At 38.7% G+C, this 18,114-nt stretch overlaps 1 protein-coding gene across 8 annotated transcripts in view; it reads right to left on the bottom strand.

Annotated features, from left to right (window-relative positions):
* Nucleotides 1,551–18,114, bottom strand: part of NAV3 (neuron navigator 3) — a 265,107-nt gene continuing 248,543 nt past the window's right edge. For all 8 annotated transcript variants that reach the window (XM_021385228.1, XM_021385230.1, XM_021385232.1 and 5 more), the window contains 10 exons: nucleotides 15,949–16,046; nucleotides 15,209–15,304; nucleotides 14,740–14,908; nucleotides 13,800–14,035; nucleotides 11,679–11,833; nucleotides 10,713–10,784; nucleotides 10,086–10,282; nucleotides 9,304–9,422; nucleotides 6,560–6,763; nucleotides 1,551–4,289 (listed from right to left, as the gene is read on the bottom strand). In XM_021385228.1, coding sequence (XP_021240903.1) covers nucleotides 4,170–4,289; nucleotides 6,560–6,763; nucleotides 9,304–9,422; nucleotides 10,086–10,282; nucleotides 10,713–10,784; nucleotides 11,679–11,833; nucleotides 13,800–14,035; nucleotides 14,740–14,908; nucleotides 15,209–15,304; nucleotides 15,949–16,046 — 1,466 coding nt within the window. In that variant the 3' untranslated portion in view covers nucleotides 1,551–4,169. The remainder of the gene's footprint in view (nucleotides 4,290–6,559; nucleotides 6,764–9,303; nucleotides 9,423–10,085; nucleotides 10,283–10,712; nucleotides 10,785–11,678; nucleotides 11,834–13,799; nucleotides 14,036–14,739; nucleotides 14,909–15,208; nucleotides 15,305–15,948; nucleotides 16,047–18,114) is intronic.

The following is an 18,114-nucleotide window of genomic DNA, read 5'->3' as shown; positions in this document are numbered from 1 at the left end:
ATATATCACTTTCAGCAGAAACTAATGTAATCCATCCCTAGAGACTGACAGTGACGGAGAAACCGTGTGATTTGTCCTATACACATGGTTCTGCATGATGTACTGGTATTCATGCTCACATTAACTGGAATACAAATATGCAGATGGCATAAGTAAGCCAGCAATGTAACTGTAAAACAGAAATCTTCATTGAGATTCCTTGCAGGTTTCAACAGGAGTTTGCTGCTGTTGTTACTTACTGTCTTCATCTACAAACTGGTTGGTTAGCAGTTTTTGGAAAACAGGGAGGCTGGTGGAGTGATAAATTATACAGATGCCAGTTGTAGATAATGACCTGAATCATTTGGTAGGTTGGGCTGATTTGAATATCTTCTTTTAATAAAGTTAAATTTGCAGTCTTACATCCAACAAACAAAAAGCATGATTTATAGAGGCAGGATTGGACAAAGTATTTCAAAATGATGCAACATGAAAAGAACTCAGGGTCTTGGTAGATAATTAACTGAACATGAGCCTGCAGCAGAACAGTGCAATTAGAGAGAGAATGTCACCACTGAAGCCTAAGCAGGGAAAATATGACGTGGGAGTAGGAAGGTGACATCAGCCCTGCCTTTAGCATTAAGTAAAGTCATCACAGGAATACCACGTACAATTCTGATACCCACGTGTCAGACATGACAAAGTGAAGAGTTCAGAAAGTCTTCCAAAAATGTGGTGAATTCTGTAAGGTGTGCCTTTCCATGAAAAGTTGAGAATGAGCAAGCTACTTGCTTTAGCAGAGAAAAGCAAGAAAGACTGTTACCTAACCACAAAATACACTTTTGATTGTGGTTTTCTTCTTAGTATAAGAGGAAGAGGCATAACAAAAGGCAGTTTGGGGTATTTTTCTCCTGAAAAGCAGGAGTTTTGTAAGATCTAACTACAAATAAAACACTTAAAAACAAACCAATCCAGTGAATAATTAGCCATATTGACATTGATATGCTCACTCTTCTACTCCACACTGTTTTATCTTTCCAAAGATACAACAATTTCAGGTAAATTACAGAGTTGCTGCTAAGGTTTAGAGCGGAGGTGCTACCACTCACAGGATCATAATGATCTCTTCCAGCCTCAAACTACCTTTGATTATCCAACTAACATATTTCTACTTGCTTTCTTTGAATTCTGTTAAATTTCATTGATTTATACCTGCTGAGGAAGCGTCCCTTAATCCTTCAGGTTTGAAAATGAGCCATAATACTGTTCCAGCAGTTCTGTGCATGTCTACCACCACCAAAATCAATATCCTTAAATTTGAAGATAATCTTGAAAATGGGAAACCTGTAAAGTTGTTTCTGAACTCCACAGCCTGTTCTCACCATGGAAACAGCTGGCCTAAAATAATACTGAATCCTGGAACTAGAAGCAATACTTCACTTTGTTTTTACCAAGATGAGTTCTGCTGAATTCAGAACATTGCATTCTTCAACTTGTCGTGTCGTTTCTCTGTTTTTGTTTGACATAATGTATAACTGTTAAGTGGTCCTGACTGCAAAAACACCAGACTGTTTTCAATAAATAATTCCACTTTAATGGCAAAGTAATAATTTAGACAGATACAGTGTGCACACCTGCAAAAAAATATACGCAAGCTGGTTTACAAGCTAGAGGAACAATAAACCAATAGAAAATACATCATCCAGTTAAGTCCGATGACACCAAATACTTATTATTAGGGCTTTACAAAGACTACAAAACTTTTCAGATGATTTATTTCACTGTTTCTGTCTATTTACACGATATGTTACATCAAAAATGTACAAAATATAAAATGTATACACACAAATGTTTCACAAACAATTTCTGAGTTGTAAACTAGGTGGACTCACTGAGATGTATTGCAGGAAGTTTTGTGTATGTGGGATCGTGTGTTTGTGTGTTAAATATGGCAGGAAGAGATCTGCAGGTTTGCTCAGAGCACAGGTACAGGAAAGAACAGCTTTCCTTTAATTCTTTGAGTCAGTCAGGATGTATGCACTGACATTTTACAAACAGAAACAGATCCAGCTTCTGGGGCCATGTTGGTCTGGCTGAATCCTACATGCATAACATCAGCTGGAGTTTTATTAGGGCAATAGCACCGTGTAGGAACCTCTAGATTCAGTGATGCAGCTCAGTGCCATTTGAAAACTGCATTGATTGTATCTTTGTTTTACAGTGAGTGACCACGGGGTGGCCACAGTTAATAGCACCAAATACACATCCTGAAGGTAACATCGATGGAGGTGTACAGGACACTTCTACACAATGCCAAAGCCCTTAGGTACCTTCTGGTTTATATGCACCTATTTGAACCGGATGCCTCTTGTGGTAAAAGAGCACTTCCGATTATTCTGAGCAGTTTTAATGCAATCTGGTTGTAGCCTGCCATGACATATGCACTTAGAACATTTCCAGATGTTTTGTCCCCCAAAATGTATTGGTTTCATAGAGATATTGAAACATGCTCACCGTAGCACTGACAGCTCCTGCATAGTCATAACAACTGTAAGTACAGGACAAACACACCAGGTAAGAAAGAACAGCTTTTAAGGTTTGCATTCTGTGTTTGTTTGTAACATACTGGAGATCTCAGCAAGTGAAACATCTCTTAACACCAACAGAATAAAATACATTTTTTTTTGTTTGTTTGCTTGTTTTTATTTGATTTGTGCAAGGCTTTTTTTTTTCTTTTTTCTTTTTTTCTTTTTTTTTTTCATATATTTACATTACCCACCCAATAGACTGTGCAAAACCAACCCACTTTTACAGTATAAACTCTTCCTCTTCCACAGTGGACATCACTGCTTCAGTGTTCTTCTATGCTGAATTTTTCATGTACAACAATAGCAATCAAAAACAACATGCTAAAACCAGAAAAAGGAAAAAAAAAAAAAACCAAAACCAAAACCATATATTTGTGCTCATGCTGCATCAAGTGCATCCAGCTCTGCTGGATAAAAATTCAAAACATCTGTCCTCCAAAAACTCCATTCCATGGGACCAAATGGATTTGAGCCGATTTTCTCAGCGTTTAGGTGGCAGTGGAAGTGGGTTTGGGTTCCTTGTGTATTTCTGAGGGTAGGCAGAGCAATCTATTCACAAGATAAAAATATTATATAGCAACTGTTCTTTCTCCTATCCATTTCTTTAAAAAATCATGATATACAGATATGAGGCTACTGTGTTAACTGACGCTTTCTCATTAGTAAATGAAGAAAAAAACAGTGTAAATTACCAATGGTTTAGGAATTAAACCAACTGTAAAACTGTTCTAGAAATCTGTTTTAAGGCAGTGAGACAGCACCATAAGAAATGTTCCTTCTTTCACTGAAAAGGCTCAAACAAATGAAGCCCTAAGAAGCCTTTAATCAGTGTTGGTTAATAATTGGTATAAAACTGTTGTTAAGGAGTGGGCAGGTGGTTAAAAAAGACCTTTGTGGTAAAAACAACTTTATAAAATCTGTGACTCGTATACTAAAAACTTGATGGAGCGCATCACCGTGACCATGGCAGTTAGAATTAAATTGGCACTTATCCAGCATATCACAGTCATGTTTTCTGGTGATTGCACAATACTGTTTGTGCTTTCTGAGTTACGATCATCATCTTTGATTCATTTTGGAATGGGCAGTAGCGTACAACACCAACACCACTGCAGTCCTGTGACCAGCACCACGTGGCACAACAGAGGTTAGAAGAGAATTAGAAGACCGCATTGTTCATGCAGCGCCTCAAGGTAAAGGAAAGGAAAAAAAAAATCAACAAAAGAAGTTGCACCGTAAACTTGTACAGATAAACAGAGACAGAGAGAGAGAGGCAGAGAGAGAGAGAGAGAAAGAGAGAGGAAAAGGAAAAAAAAATTCCAGTTTGGCTAACATGTGTGCAATCTGCTTAGATGCCCTCGATCCAGGGCCCCTTCCAGTTGACAAATGGAGTCTCGCTTGGCTCCATAGGTATCAAAATGCCTTGAAATTAAACTAATTCAAGCTTTCCACTTCAATTTTTCTTCCTGACTTTGCAGTTAGGTCTCCTGCCTATCTACAACACACCGTTCTCATTCAGGGACCTTGGCGTGCTGCTTTAATACTGGCAGTGGTCTCGTGGAAGCAGATTTTACCATAATCCTCCACCAAGGGCTGTCCATTTCAGAGAGTAGATTCAAGGGATGAATCCAAAATGTCATCGTGGTGGCTGGTGCTATCGCTGTCACAGCTTTGTGCGCTCGAAAAGTTGGCTGCCTCTTGAAGCCTCATTAGCATATTCATCTGAAAGAAGAAAGAAATGTTTACATAATCTTGTCTCATTTAATGCTGCAGCGTCTGTGTTAAAATTTAATTAAGCTGCCTTGGTGTATGAAGTGTGCTGGTATCTAGCTGAGGGGACCGTACAAAAGGATTTCCGAAAGGGCAGGGAGTCAGCAGCTCCTCCTGCTACCCTTTTTGCTGCCTTCTGGTCTTTAAATAGCAACGTGAGTTTAAAGGTCCACAGAGCCAGAGGGATATAATGATGCTGCCTGATAGCTCTCTTTCATTCAAGGGTGAGAACGGCTGCAGCTGCACCACCAGCAGGGGAAGAAAGCCATATCACAGCCGGACATCTGGGCCCATATTTGGAGACAGTCGAGCTTCCAGAATATTTTTGGATGGCACAGACGCATCACATTGGAAAACCAACTGCAAACAAAAATCACACTAACATAGCCCCTCTGCAAGAGAGAGAATGGGAGGGAGTGGGCACGGGGTGGTCTGAGGCCAGCTGCTTCCTAAAAGGGTCCCATCTGCTGCTGAGGGAACGGGCCCAGCAGGAGAGCAGCAACAGAGCCTCCTTCCCAGGAGAGGGAGAGCCCCAAATAAGTCATTTGGGCATTGTTAGGACTTTAGGCCACCTGAAAAAAAGACATCAAAAGACAGCAATAAGCCCCAGAAAATTACTTGAGTGCTTGATACCAAACTGTATAACTGCTAGGATTTTATTTATAAAACATCTACTTCTACCAGCATACTCAGGGCTTCAAGCGATGTTGATACTGATTTAGTTTTTTTTTTAAGGAATAAATAAGTTGTCAATTGGAAAAACAGGCAATGAAAGAAACCAGGCAAAGCCACATCTTTGTCTATGCATGTTAAGCTCTTTTTCCCTGTTTTCATGGGAATCCTTACATTTCTGTGACTTCAACCCACACAGTTTGCAGATTTCTCCAGGAACTGAGGAGGATTTAATATTCTCTAATGATATCAGGAAGATTTCACTGAAGGTTAAGAAACATCCGTGCGGAAGAATACTGGATACATGCAATGGTTCACAGCCTTCCTGTGAAATGTCCTGCTTGCACAAGCACAGTTTTTAGATATGATCATGCTCCCCATGTGTCACTGTGTCTCCCCGTGAGCTCCCCCTCAAGCTGCACATTCACAAGTTTCAGCTTCTGACAGCTGGTCATATAGAGGAAGCTATAAACAACAAATGGTCACAGTGTGCAGGAAGCATGGGTGATAGGATGCCTGAAATCTGCCTGCCCAAGTATTGTCATCCTAGTGGAAGGAGATGTGTATGTGCTGGAAGCCTGGACAATATGCTCACTGACAGGCCAAATCACAGGGTCAAACAATCACTCTAAATCTTATGCTATGGAAAATGAGATCAGATGAGCTGATTCTCTACACTTCCTTGGGATGCAAGGTCTGACTTGGGTACCAAATGCTTCCCCAGACATTTCAGGGAGACTGGGAAGTCATTGCTTTAGTAATGATAAGAGTTTTATGCATTTTCCTCTAGGAAATTCCCTTTTTCCAAGAGCTCCCTGCATTCCGGAGGTACAATTCTCTGAAATAGTATTACAAATTATGACAGATAGTCTATTGAAAAAAGTACTATATGGGAACAGCAGCTCAATATATGCAATTTAACATGCCATTACCACAAGAGGCAATGCCTAATCCCAAACATTTGGGATCACATTTAGATAAAACAATATATGGCATTTAAAGAAATCAACATCTTATCTTTTAACATTTGCATTCTTTTTACATTATGACTATTATACCATCATAAGTTTTCTTGAAATGTGCAGAGGAATGGAAGGGTAGCTGCCTAATTTAAATTTCCACTAAATTCTCTACAATAGCAAAGTTAGATAATGTGAGTTTCCCAGTTATCCTTCCTATATATAGGATATTCTTTATACATAGGATATAGATGACAAACTGTCAGTCCTGGAAAGGTCTATTCAGAGTAAGCTGATTAATCAAGCCGCTTAAGAGTGATACCTGAATGATGAGTAGTAGATACATGGAAACATTTCTGGGCAGATGGAAAATGCTTGTAATTAAGGGACATATCAGTGTGATGGTGATTCTTGCCCTCTTGCTAGATTTTCCTTTTATTTTCCTTAATTCTTATAACCTACAGTAGGTTTCATTTTAAAAGCATACTTTGGAACAGGAATGCAACACATTTTTTAATGTATAATGTACAATTTAACCTGTGACAGCAAAGCACATACAGAAAATCATTTTTCCCTAAGTTTAAATCTTACCAAGGGATCCCCCTCTGTATCAGTCTGTGGAACGTGCTTCGAAGTTGTTCCTTCTTTTGCTGATGCATAACCTTCATAACCAACATCTTCTGGTCTTAACTGAAGTAACGATGGCCACTCATGCTGTAGAGATGCAGAGCTCCATGGATATGTGTCAGCTACCCACTTGGAGGGATCTTCCCAGGGTGCCCTCTTACCAAACATCTGTAGAGTGGAGATAACACAGATAAGTATCCTACAATTTTCAGTACCTGTTTTAATAGCAGACAAAAGTCATCAAATTTATCTAAAGCATTCTAGTAAAAGGTTTGCTTTCAAACATGCTCAGCACTCAGATATGGTAACACACTGGAAAGACTTCATCTCCATTAGTGCTCCTTCAACACTCAGAGTGGATGCAAGTTGAAAAGCACTCCGTAACTAGTGATACTTGTAGGAAACGGTAGAAGCTTCAAGCTTTTGGTACGAGAAATGAGACCTTTAGGTAACTTGCTTAAGATGTAAGGTGAAATCATCTTTGATATATCTAAAACATTCAAGTTAACTGGATTTTGTTTGAAATGAATTAGGAAGTGCCAGCCCTGATTGTTCTCTTCTCCTAACAAAATGGGATGCAGAAGCAGATGTCTGTCCAAACCTTGAGATCTTTCACAAGGTTAAGAGAAGAAATTCACAAAGGATAAGTTTTCCCTACTGCAAAGTAGGCTTATAAATCTGTAAGGTCCAGAAGGAAGGAAGAATGAGAATACTGTATGTTTAGGAGATCTGGCAACTTCCTCACTAAAATGCACCCTCTCTATACTGCTGTTCACAAGCAACACGTCAACTGAGAGACCCTTGGCTGCAGCTTTACAGATTTCCTTTAGCTGTGCTGCCTTCAGTGACAACGACACATGGGGCTTGGGAGCCTGCCACCAGGGCTTTCTATGATCTCTCTCAGCTCAAACAGCTTCACACAATCCAAGAAAAAGAGTAACACTGGCAGAGGCATTTAGATGGGCTGTGCTCCTAACGCGGTTCAAACAGTGAAGGATTCTAGTGCTGAAGCCAGAGAGATGAGTTGTGCTTATCACTGTAACACCCGCTCCCAGGCACTTGCTGGATCCAGAGTTTCAGATTAGGCAGCCAAGTTCCTGGTATTGTGTACAGAGATACGCTCAGACTTCTTCTGCCCTACACAGAGGCTCGGCTGCTTAGAAGGGATCTGATTAAACAAGCCAAGAGGAAATGTTTCTCAGGAAGGCAGCAAGCCGACTCCCATCTCCTGGCTGTAGGTAGCACTGCTTCTCATCTGAGATGAACGGTGGCTAAACCCTTCCCGGAAGCTGGGGCAAGGTTTGTAAACTGTGTGTCTGACAAGTGAGCTTACAAAGTACCAGGCTAGAAAGTCATTTTCTACCCTTCCCTGGTTCCAGGGACATCTAACTATATCATATAAAAGGTTTCTGTTTATTGTTAGTAATGCTGTTCTTTGGAAGGCATCCAAAGCATATAAAAAGTGGAATGGCTCATGAAACAACATATTTTCTTCTGTCTGCTGCCATCTTCTGCTCCAAAATTGAAGTTTTTATTTAAGGAGGTACCCTGTATACTTGGAAAAATATGAACACGATGAATATCACTGCGTTTTTATGGCTGTTCTGAACAAGTGCTGTTAATCTCACTGTGGCTGTTCTATTGGATGTTTGGAAGTTTTTTGCACAGCATAAACACCCTGTAATTTCCAGAGAGATAAGTAGATTTAGGAGAGAGTGAGCTATTCAACAGGCAAGATGCGAAACCTCCATCTTGTCAGCATGCCACTATGTCAGTACAAGGCGATAAAGAACCTGCAGCTGCTTACATGGATCTTTGACTATTCCATAACCATCCCCTCTGCACCATGAAGTAATTTCTTTCACTGTCATGTGTGGCAAAAAATAAAAGCCTTTGCACAATGCGCCTTGTCAGAGGGCACAGAGTTGCAGGACATAAAAGGAAAGGAAAAGGGAGAAAGCCAAATACAAATGGAAAAAAAATCTGGATTAATTTCAAGATTTAGGTTTCCTCCAAAACTGTGCAGTGGTCCCAGATCTTAACCTACATGGGACAGCATGCAGTCCTTGAGACGGTGAAACTATCTGTAGTCCTATTAAAATTACTATTAAACGTTACTGGTTCAATATCAATAGACAGAGAATGTTAAGAGACTGGAACTAGGTTAAAACCTAGGTTCAGAGAAGACAGGATGGAGGGAACAACAAAGTACTCTGAACTGATAGTGCTGTTATACACAAGGATAATTACAGTCAGTAGAAAGCCCATACAGAGAAAGAAATAAGGAAAGGACAAAATTCAGGGAGATACAAGTGGCAGTGCAAGATACAAGGATGAAAAGGGACAGATCTTCATGTTCAGCATGGGCAAAGAGTAAATTATCTAAATCTTCTGGATGGTGAAAATATCCTTGTTCACAAGCTTTCCTCCATGTCCCTCCTCTGTGTACTCCTCTACATATGTTGGAGAAGATCAGGCAGACCAAAGCTCTTTTCTTACACCAGTGTAGGATTTATTGACTCTCACATGCAGATGTAGACTGAGACCTGCTCAGGTTATGAGCAAGTCAAAAGGAGCCAAACAAGCTATCTATGATCTCATCATAGATTTTTTTTCTTACAAATTCGAAAGCATTCACACTTGGATGCATTAGTTAAAAGTAACTTAGAGGAAGCCTATAAACAATTGCTAGGAAGCAAATGACATACCTGAAGTCCTTCTCTCACTGCTTCCAGAAGATATGGCACCAAGGAGTAGTTCCAGAGGTCTGTGAACCACACTCTGGAGCCATCAACATCCATGGGACAAGGGAGGAAAAGGCGAGGACCTGAGAAGTCAAGTTGTGTATTGAAAAAGTAGATTTAGTGAGCCCACTGAAAATAATCTTCATGGAATTAAAAAAGTAGCACTCAAGTGTAGAGAATATGAATACAGGACTACAGTATAGGATCTACCAGTAACTCGTTAATTGAAAATGAACTAGCATCACTTTATCCAGTTCTAAGGTTGGATGACCACTTACCAGTTTTACTGCCAAACCTATGTAAAATGATGACTTCTTGCTAACACAGCTTTTCCACTAAAATACCTCAGGTATATCTTCCACTTGCTAGTTTGCAGAACTGACAGTCCAAGTGTTTTTATTGCTTTGATTATGCTGCAGTGTGATGGCCAGAAAAAATTAAGTTTAACGAAGTTGCTATTGAGGTAATACTTTGAAGAGTTAATTTTTTAAAATGATAGCAATTTACTTGAGAGTCTTTAGCAACCAAAGCATAAATACCAGGACTATTTGGTATTTATCTATATATTATCTATATACTATCTTTCCATTTCAGCCTTGCTGGCAACACTAACTACGCAAATTCCCCACACTTATGTTGTATTTACCACTGAGAGACGACAAGTTTTAAAAAAAGAATTCAACTTTCACAAATCTCTACAACAGTCAGCCTGTGTCTTTATTTCAAACCAATTCACTAAGACTCACCAATGGTTACATCTGAAGAGCTGTGTGTTTCTAGGAAGCTGTTGAGATGATGCCATGTTTTTGGGATCCAGTCAATGATTTTGATGAGCTCATTATTGCGTATGTTCTTTTCTATTTCAGTCTCAATCAGTTTCCTTCTCAGGTATCTTCCTAAGAAACCTTTAACAGGCTCTGTGTGATTAGCACACAGCACCCACCTAGGCAGAAAAGATAAATGTCAAGTAGTAATGAATTGCAAGTATATAATTTCCTCTTTAACATATACATGACAATAATGTCATAAGCTTCTAAGTCTTGTGAGCCAGCAAGTATACAACTGCTCTAATAAACTGCATTATTGTTCACTGTTACAGGTCTCAGCAGGAATTCAAGACATTGTTGAAGACAAATGAAATGCAAGAATGCCATCATGTTGAGCATAATGCAAGAGATGCTGGAAAGCATCTTATTTCTTTCAGCATTCCCAAAAACCATACTGAGACCTCTCAGTACAGAGGATTCACAGAAGCTCAAACACTTTGCTGTGATGAGACACAAGATCAATGTTTGTTGAAGAGCTAGTCAGAGGAGCAGGGAGCTTGAGAGTTCTGTGCAAACACAGACATAGTGAAAACAAAGTGAAGGTACCTGAAATTGTGATGCAGCTCCAGATTTGGCGAGGAGGAAACTCCCTGGTTCATAGTTCCAATAATATAGGGACTGGAACGAGAAGTAGCATCTTTTGTTGAGGGATAATCCTTTCAGATATTCAAGGAATATTCTTAATCTTATTTGCACTAGGCTAATTTTGAAGAGTGTGGATGTGTTCTAATCTTTGATTTAAAATACTTCTGTGGTATTCCTTTTTGTAATGCTTGTTCTTGTATGATTTCCCTCTCTATACATTTGTAGTTTACTAGCACTCATCTGCAATAAAGAATAAATGAGGCAACTCTTTGCTCATGTGCCTCGTTATTTTGTAGGAAGCTTAGAATTTTAATTTCAGAAGCCACATGAATCTCATGAGTAAGACATAGCATTCAGCATTTTTATGAGGGGAAGTCCCTACGATGGTGCTTTTACTGTAGAAATAGTCAATGTAAATGACGAGTAGAAATCCTAGAAAACATTGTATTCTTGCTTGGCAATAAAGGATGTTCAGCTAACTTCACAGTTCTTCACTATTACAACTCACAGAAAAACTATCCACAGTTGCTTCTTCATGGAATGGTTCATGTGTTCACACATGTCCCAAATTCCCCTATTATAAAGCACATTTCTTACTACTCTCCCATAAGCCAACCTCACGGTACTAATGATCTTACGTGATCTGTCAGGACAAAAGAGATAGGACCCTAATTCAGTCAAGCATTTAAGTACATTCTTAAATTCAGTCTCGCTGAGATGCATGAGGTCATAAAGTTGGCACATAAGTACTTGGCTGAAGAGGGTCAAAATTATTCAAGCGCTTAAATTAAAGGTCCTGTAGAGAGGCTTTGCTGATAGCCTCAGGGAGCCTAAGTATTTATTGGGACGTTTTATTTTGCAAAGTAATAAACAGCTTTTACTGTTTTAATGTCGTGTGTGAAAGGGGAGAAAAGAGCTTCTACTTACCATTTATTATATTTACAATTGAGGAAACCATTGAAGATGTCACTTAGTGAACTGATATGGTGGAGGTTATCCAGAATTATGACCACAGGGAGGTCAGCACCATTGTTGTCAGCACTGCATTGCTCGGCTAGGTTAGCTAGGTATTGTCGCAGATCCTTCAGCAGAATTAATAAAAACCACAAAAGGTTAACCCAATTAGACCACAGATGTTATTTCAGAGGGAAAGAATTTCAGAAATATAGAGAGGCTGCTACAGAGTTTCACCACTGTGGACCGCTCAGCTGGATGAGCACATGCTTCTTAGACGGGACAACACTGAAGCCACGTGCTAGGAAGAACAAAGGCTCTAAACTTAAGGCAAATGACTGAAACAGACACATTCCTATTTGGTAGATACTGTTCTTAGAAACCTGATGGCAAAGTATGTCCAGTAGAAATCAGGTTGCAATAAAATATCCTACCCATTTTTATGAATACCACATATATATTAAACAATGAAACAAACCAAAATCCAAAAAAAAAAAAAAAAAAAAGAAACAAAATCCAACCAAATTGTCACACAAACTAAGCATATTGAACTGCTTCCATAGGTATCTCCTTTTACCATACTNAAAATCCAACCAAATTGTCACACAAACTAAGCATATTGAACTGCTTCCATAGGTATCTCCTTTTACCATACTTGTTGTAAATCTGACCTTTTGGGGTTACTATATCACATCTCATAGTAAAGGTCCTTGTGTGAATCTTTGTTAGCCAGACATCTGTCTGGCTGTCATTTAGTGCTAAAGTAAAAGCAAGCCTTCTATAATCAAAATTATATAGTTTCCTTGATGCTTTATTGCTCTTGAGGGTCTGGGCTATACAGTTTTATAGCTGTTTCCCTAGAGGTAATTAATTGTGTCAGTGTTGGGAATGTTCAACATTATGGGCAAAGTTCCTATTGTCATTTCACTTCCCAGACTGAGGATAGCAGAATCTTCTTCCCTTTAATGAGAACATGTAATCTTTTTTTATTTCAAGAAAGATTTTTGTTTGTCTTTCTACACTCAGGTGTCTCTAGGGAACATCATGGGTTTCTTCCAAGAAAAAGCACCATCTGTGTTGTTGGAGCACAGTTGGCATTTGACAATGCTGTTTTTTTACTACAAACTCAAAAGCTCTATGCAAATCCTAATAGAAAGAAAGGCAAAGGGCGGGGGGGGGGGGGGAAGAAACCCACTACATACAACAAGCAATTTACCAGCAATCCAAAAGCTTGCTCATTTGTGGGACAATTTCCATTATAAATGTGTATGCGGTATAGCAATAAAACATGAGCACATTCCCCGCCAAAGTAAAAGGCACCACAAATCTTCTGTATAAAGACAATGGAAAGCAATGTTTGTACTGGAATGGTTCTCTCACCCCTTTGAGATCTGTATGTTCTTCCTTCTTATATTATGTTAACATTCATTATGTTCTGTGCAAGTCAGAAAGCTCTGGACAAAACCTTTCATTTTCTTTTCCCGGGGTACCATGTTAGGAGTATACCCAATCTAGGATAGCAAGTGATTAGTATGATCTGGGGCTGCCACAGTAGTCACGTTAGAGGCTTGATAATTTGAGCCATGTAAATCACTCTGAATGTGACATAATGTCACATTCAGGCAATTTTACTATGGTCAGCTTCCTGACCGATGTACACCAGAAACCTTGGCAGCAGTCATATTTATAGTTGATTGCTGCACCCAAGACAGTGGTTCAAAATCCCCATTCTCAAATCTTCACTAACAATAGGCTGCTATTGCCACTACACAAAAGCAAGTTAGACCACCTGTTCTGTAACGTTTCTGATGAAGGAATTACAGATACCTCAAGAATTGACATGTGACTGTGCATATAGCCTTAAGATAGGTTTCCTCTAATGAGGAAAAGTTGAGCACTGAGACTTCATTCTCAGTGCTTCAATGGTTTGTTTAGAATAGAAAGATCTGGTCTCTATTCTTAACTGGAATTGGAGTGTGAGTCCTTGTAGAAAAAGATGCTAACTGAGCAACAATCAGTATGCCAGCTAATAGGGTATACTCTATATTCTCCCTACAAACCAGGCAATAAGGCATTATTTCATTTGTAACTTACCTTGCTTGACTTGTGATCTACATTAAAAGTTGCAATTGCATCTTCAGTTTTTTTCCTGCCAGATTTAGTTATAATATATTCAGCCAGTCTATTAGCTAAATAGGTTTTTCCTGTGCCACTGGGTCCTGAAAGAATAATTCTGCGATGCTCCATTAGCAAATTAAAGTATCGCTGGGTAATTGGCTTAGGAATTAATGTGTCAAACACGAAACTGTCCAAACTGTTTTCTTCCACTCCTGGGAAAGAAAGAAAAGAAAAATGGCTTGTCTTCATCCATGCTAAGGTACAGGTTTGGCCCAGCATCTGATGACATCAGTGCCATACTCTAAGCAAGGTGAGATACTTCCTAAACGAAACACCTGTCAAGGGCTTCATTAATGTGGAAATGCTAATATCCTTACACAGGGCCAAAGCATAAAACAGTGTCAGTGTCAGTGTGACTAAATGGTTGAGAGAAAGTAAATCAAAGTAAATGTGAAGAGAAGGCTCAGTGAGGCAAAGATGTGTGTTTCAGACTCTCCAGGCAACTATGATAAAAAAAAGGTCAATGTGAAAGCCACAAGGGTTACTGGTTGTCACATCCATATATGGACAGTTCTTCTGAAGGCCACTCACCCCTCCAACAGCAAATCCCTACAGCTTTTAAAATGTTTCAAATTTCTGCTGAAGAATTGGACAATGCATAAATATTTCCCATCACAGTTTCTGGTTTGTTTTTTTTTTTCTGTTTGTTTGCTTGTTCTTCTTTGGTTACTGCTCAGAAATATATACTTTGCTGCAGTAATTTCACAATCAGACAGAGAAGGAGAAAGAAATTCTTAGGTTTCCTTGAACTGGACACAAAATACAGAAAGGTCAGGCCTTAGGAAAGAAAAAAAAGGTATGGAGCAATGTGCTGAAGAGCTGTACAGTTTCTGCAAAAATATTCTTAGGGTTTTACCTTTCAGGTTCACAGTGATGATGTTATTATCTCCAACCAGATATCCACAAGGCAGCAGTTCAGGCACTTCTAGGCTATGGGCTCTAATTACATCTCCTATACAATAGCTAGCAATGCAGTCAGAGCTTAAACCCAGGCTAGCAGCTGGATCCACTCGGAAAATATATTCCTGAAATTATATGAAAATATAAGATGTAAAAATGGATACAGGTATTGAATGAAAACAGCTCAGAAAATAGTTTGGTATAGGTGAACTCATTTGGAAAGGAGATTCTTGTAGTCAAATTCAGTAGAAAAACAGCTGTGATCATCAAAGAAGTACACCAACATCAACAGTAAAGGTTAATAGTGGTGTTAGCTATATGGTAAAAAAAAAATGACTTGGTAAGACAAACCAAAACACGTAGGCTTTTTCTTAACTGAGAAAGGATATTGACTTCATACTTGAATTATGTTTTTAGAGACTTACCTTAAAGAGACGTCTGATTACACCATCTAAAACATCCCATTTTGTTTTGCCGCTAACTCCAATTGATCCTATCAGATACGCATGTGATTTTTGATCCTGAAAAGACAGATATTTTGCAAACTGGACTAAAAATGGTGGCAATAAATTTGTTATAAAGAGTCATAATTTTCCCAGTACAGAGAAGTAGTATTATTTGGTATGTGATGTTACAAGTTTGTTAATAGTCTCCATGCCAGAAACAGGTATAGGTGATGTTACTTTGGTACATATTTATACAGAAGGAAATACAGTATCTTATTCTTCTCTAAGCTTTCATCAGTAATTATAAAGAGCTGAATGTAAATAAAAGTTGCACTTCTATAATATTTCTGCAATACAGAACATGAAAAAACAACAATGCTATTCCAAATTGATTACCCAGCAGCATATTCATAATTGCACTCTAAGAGGTATAAAGTATATATCTAATTTATAACTAATTTTAAACGGAGCTAGCAAGTCTCAGAATGTCTTACTACTAATTAAACTGAGAACTGGTAATGTCTGAGCCACAACAAAGGCAGGAGGAGGACATATGACACTAGTCTATGGAGAATGCCAAACTAAACATGGATAACAGGGGTGCTGCCTTTTGGACATTCATTCAGTTCCTGGCTGAAAATACTGAAAAGAGCTTAGTTACTTTAATGGAAGAATGTGCCAAGAGTAATAATTTTGTGACTGCTGGGTAATGAACTTACCTTGGATCGACTATAACCCTTATTTATAGTGACTAAAATTTTCACACTATGGCCATCTTTGTGGACTGCTCCATCTGTGACATCATCCAACAAAATATCTGCAATAAAAGAAGGAAAGAGATCAATCTGAAAAATCATATCAGTTATGTTCACCTCATCAGTTCAACATTTGCTCAAAGGGTTTTTTGATTAAAAACAAAGGTTGCCATCACAACAACTTGCAATCATTTTAATCTCTATTTATTCCTATTTTTCCTTTTCTGTTAGAGATAAAAAGACAATCACAATTTGTCAATATTAGGAGCATTAATCATGTAGAAATGAATTGGGAAACCAGAAAGAAAGACATTTTTGCATTACAATTTTGGCTTTGCTTTCCTTAGTGGAAGTTGTTCAAAACCATTCATCTACAAAGAGACTTTGTTTAAAACTTAAATTGAGTTTATGTCTTTGGGCACTCACTGTGCCCTTTAGAATGCTGTTAGGAGAAAAACAACAAATCCTTGTAATGTTATGTTTGCTGCTCCAGTAAAACTGCATTTTTTTCTCTTTCTAGATTTTTTTTTTAACCTTCTGTACACACGGCTTGGACAGAGCCCTTTTTCCCCTATAATACAGGCTTACAAAGAGAATCCATTAGAAAATCACTTCGCATTTCTCCAGAACATGTGACTGTATTTAGCCATTCCTCTAAGAAAAAGTTTTAGTTTTCTTGGAGGTAAGGAGCAATTCTGATCTGCACTGTGCCTCTGTTTCTAGCTCCTCACTAAGTCCTTAAACGAGAATCCGGAAGGATGTACTTTTTACTGAAGGCTGAGCCTGTAGCTCTATTGCAGCAAATAAAACCGCTGTCTTCCTCTAGAAGTTCTGTCAGAGATTTTAATGTTAGACATTTAAACTATCAAATTAGGAGAGATTATGAATTTGCATTTTCTTCAAAGGTCAGCACAGTAATCCACTACCATAAATCCTGCTTATTCCCATGGTTGTGATTGAACAAATGCATTGACTTTGTCATAGTTTCCACAAAGTTTGATTTCCCCCAAATTAAAGAAGGTGTCAGTGAGATTCAGTCACAGAAGTACTTGCTCGAAGCAAAAGGAAAAAAGACTTATCAATATGACCTCAATGAATGTATTATAAATAAGTAGGTCCTTATCTAAAATGTTTGACGATTTACTCCAAGACCGAGAAAACTGAGATCTAGAAAGCAGATTCTGCTTGGTTTGTTTACTTATTTATTTTTAATGGATCAGATGAAGTGCATTTTTGCTGCGAGCTTGAAAAAATCAAATCTGCATGTTTTGTTCGAGGCAGACAGTTCTTCTGTTCCACCAACACTAAATGTTTCACTTCACTTGTTTGGCATTTTGGCATATATGATAAACCTTAAGAGCTTTCATAATGTGACAGTTCATCTGAGGGCAATTTACAATATCTCTGATCCTCTGAAATTTTTCAGTTTCTAAATTACCCATAGGTAGCCTTTCAAATACAGTTTTCTGTAAGCCTTTAGGAACAAGGCACCATTCTTTGGCTAGAAAAAAAAAATATATTTGCTTCTGAGAGGTCTCTCTCACTGAGAGAACAAGCTGAGAAGATGCACCCAGTGGGGCTAACTGCTAACTTCAGCGGTGTGCCAATTGCTTTAATTATCTCCTGCTAGGCCTCTGATAGCATACATAGCTATGCTAACAGTGGCCCCAGAAACTTTTTGTTAGGGCTTCAGCATGCTTTTCATCAGACAGAGAAAGTCCAGTACTGGTCCTTGTGTTCTGTTCTTCACTCTCACCTATCTGGAGGATATGGACATACTCTTGGGAAGAGGCAGTGAATAGCTTTGGTGATTTCCAGTTGACATTGGTTTCCTAGAAAAAGCCACGGCATTTGTAATGTGAGGAGCAAAAGCCCTTGTTACCTGGTCTTAGCCTAGTTCCCAACAGGATTAACCTCTTCACATCACAGGGACATTTGTTCAGTAGTGCCTCAGAAACCCCACAGAACTTGGGAGGAAGCTGTCACACTTTGGAGTTCTCTGGCACAGCAATAAAATGATACTCACGATGATCAAAAAGGCTGGATTCATAATCAAATGAAATCCTCTACTCCTCGTTAGGTAATCTTATTTCTTTAATTTCTTACAACCAAAAGTAATTACTTTGCATG

Source organism: Numida meleagris, chromosome 1 (genome assembly GCF_002078875.1).
Source record: "Numida meleagris isolate 19003 breed g44 Domestic line chromosome 1, NumMel1.0, whole genome shotgun sequence".
NCBI lineage: Eukaryota > Metazoa > Chordata > Aves > Galliformes > Numididae > Numida > Numida meleagris.
The sequence above is the reverse complement of the archived record's forward strand: the minus strand, read 5'-3'. Positions and strand labels throughout refer to the sequence as shown.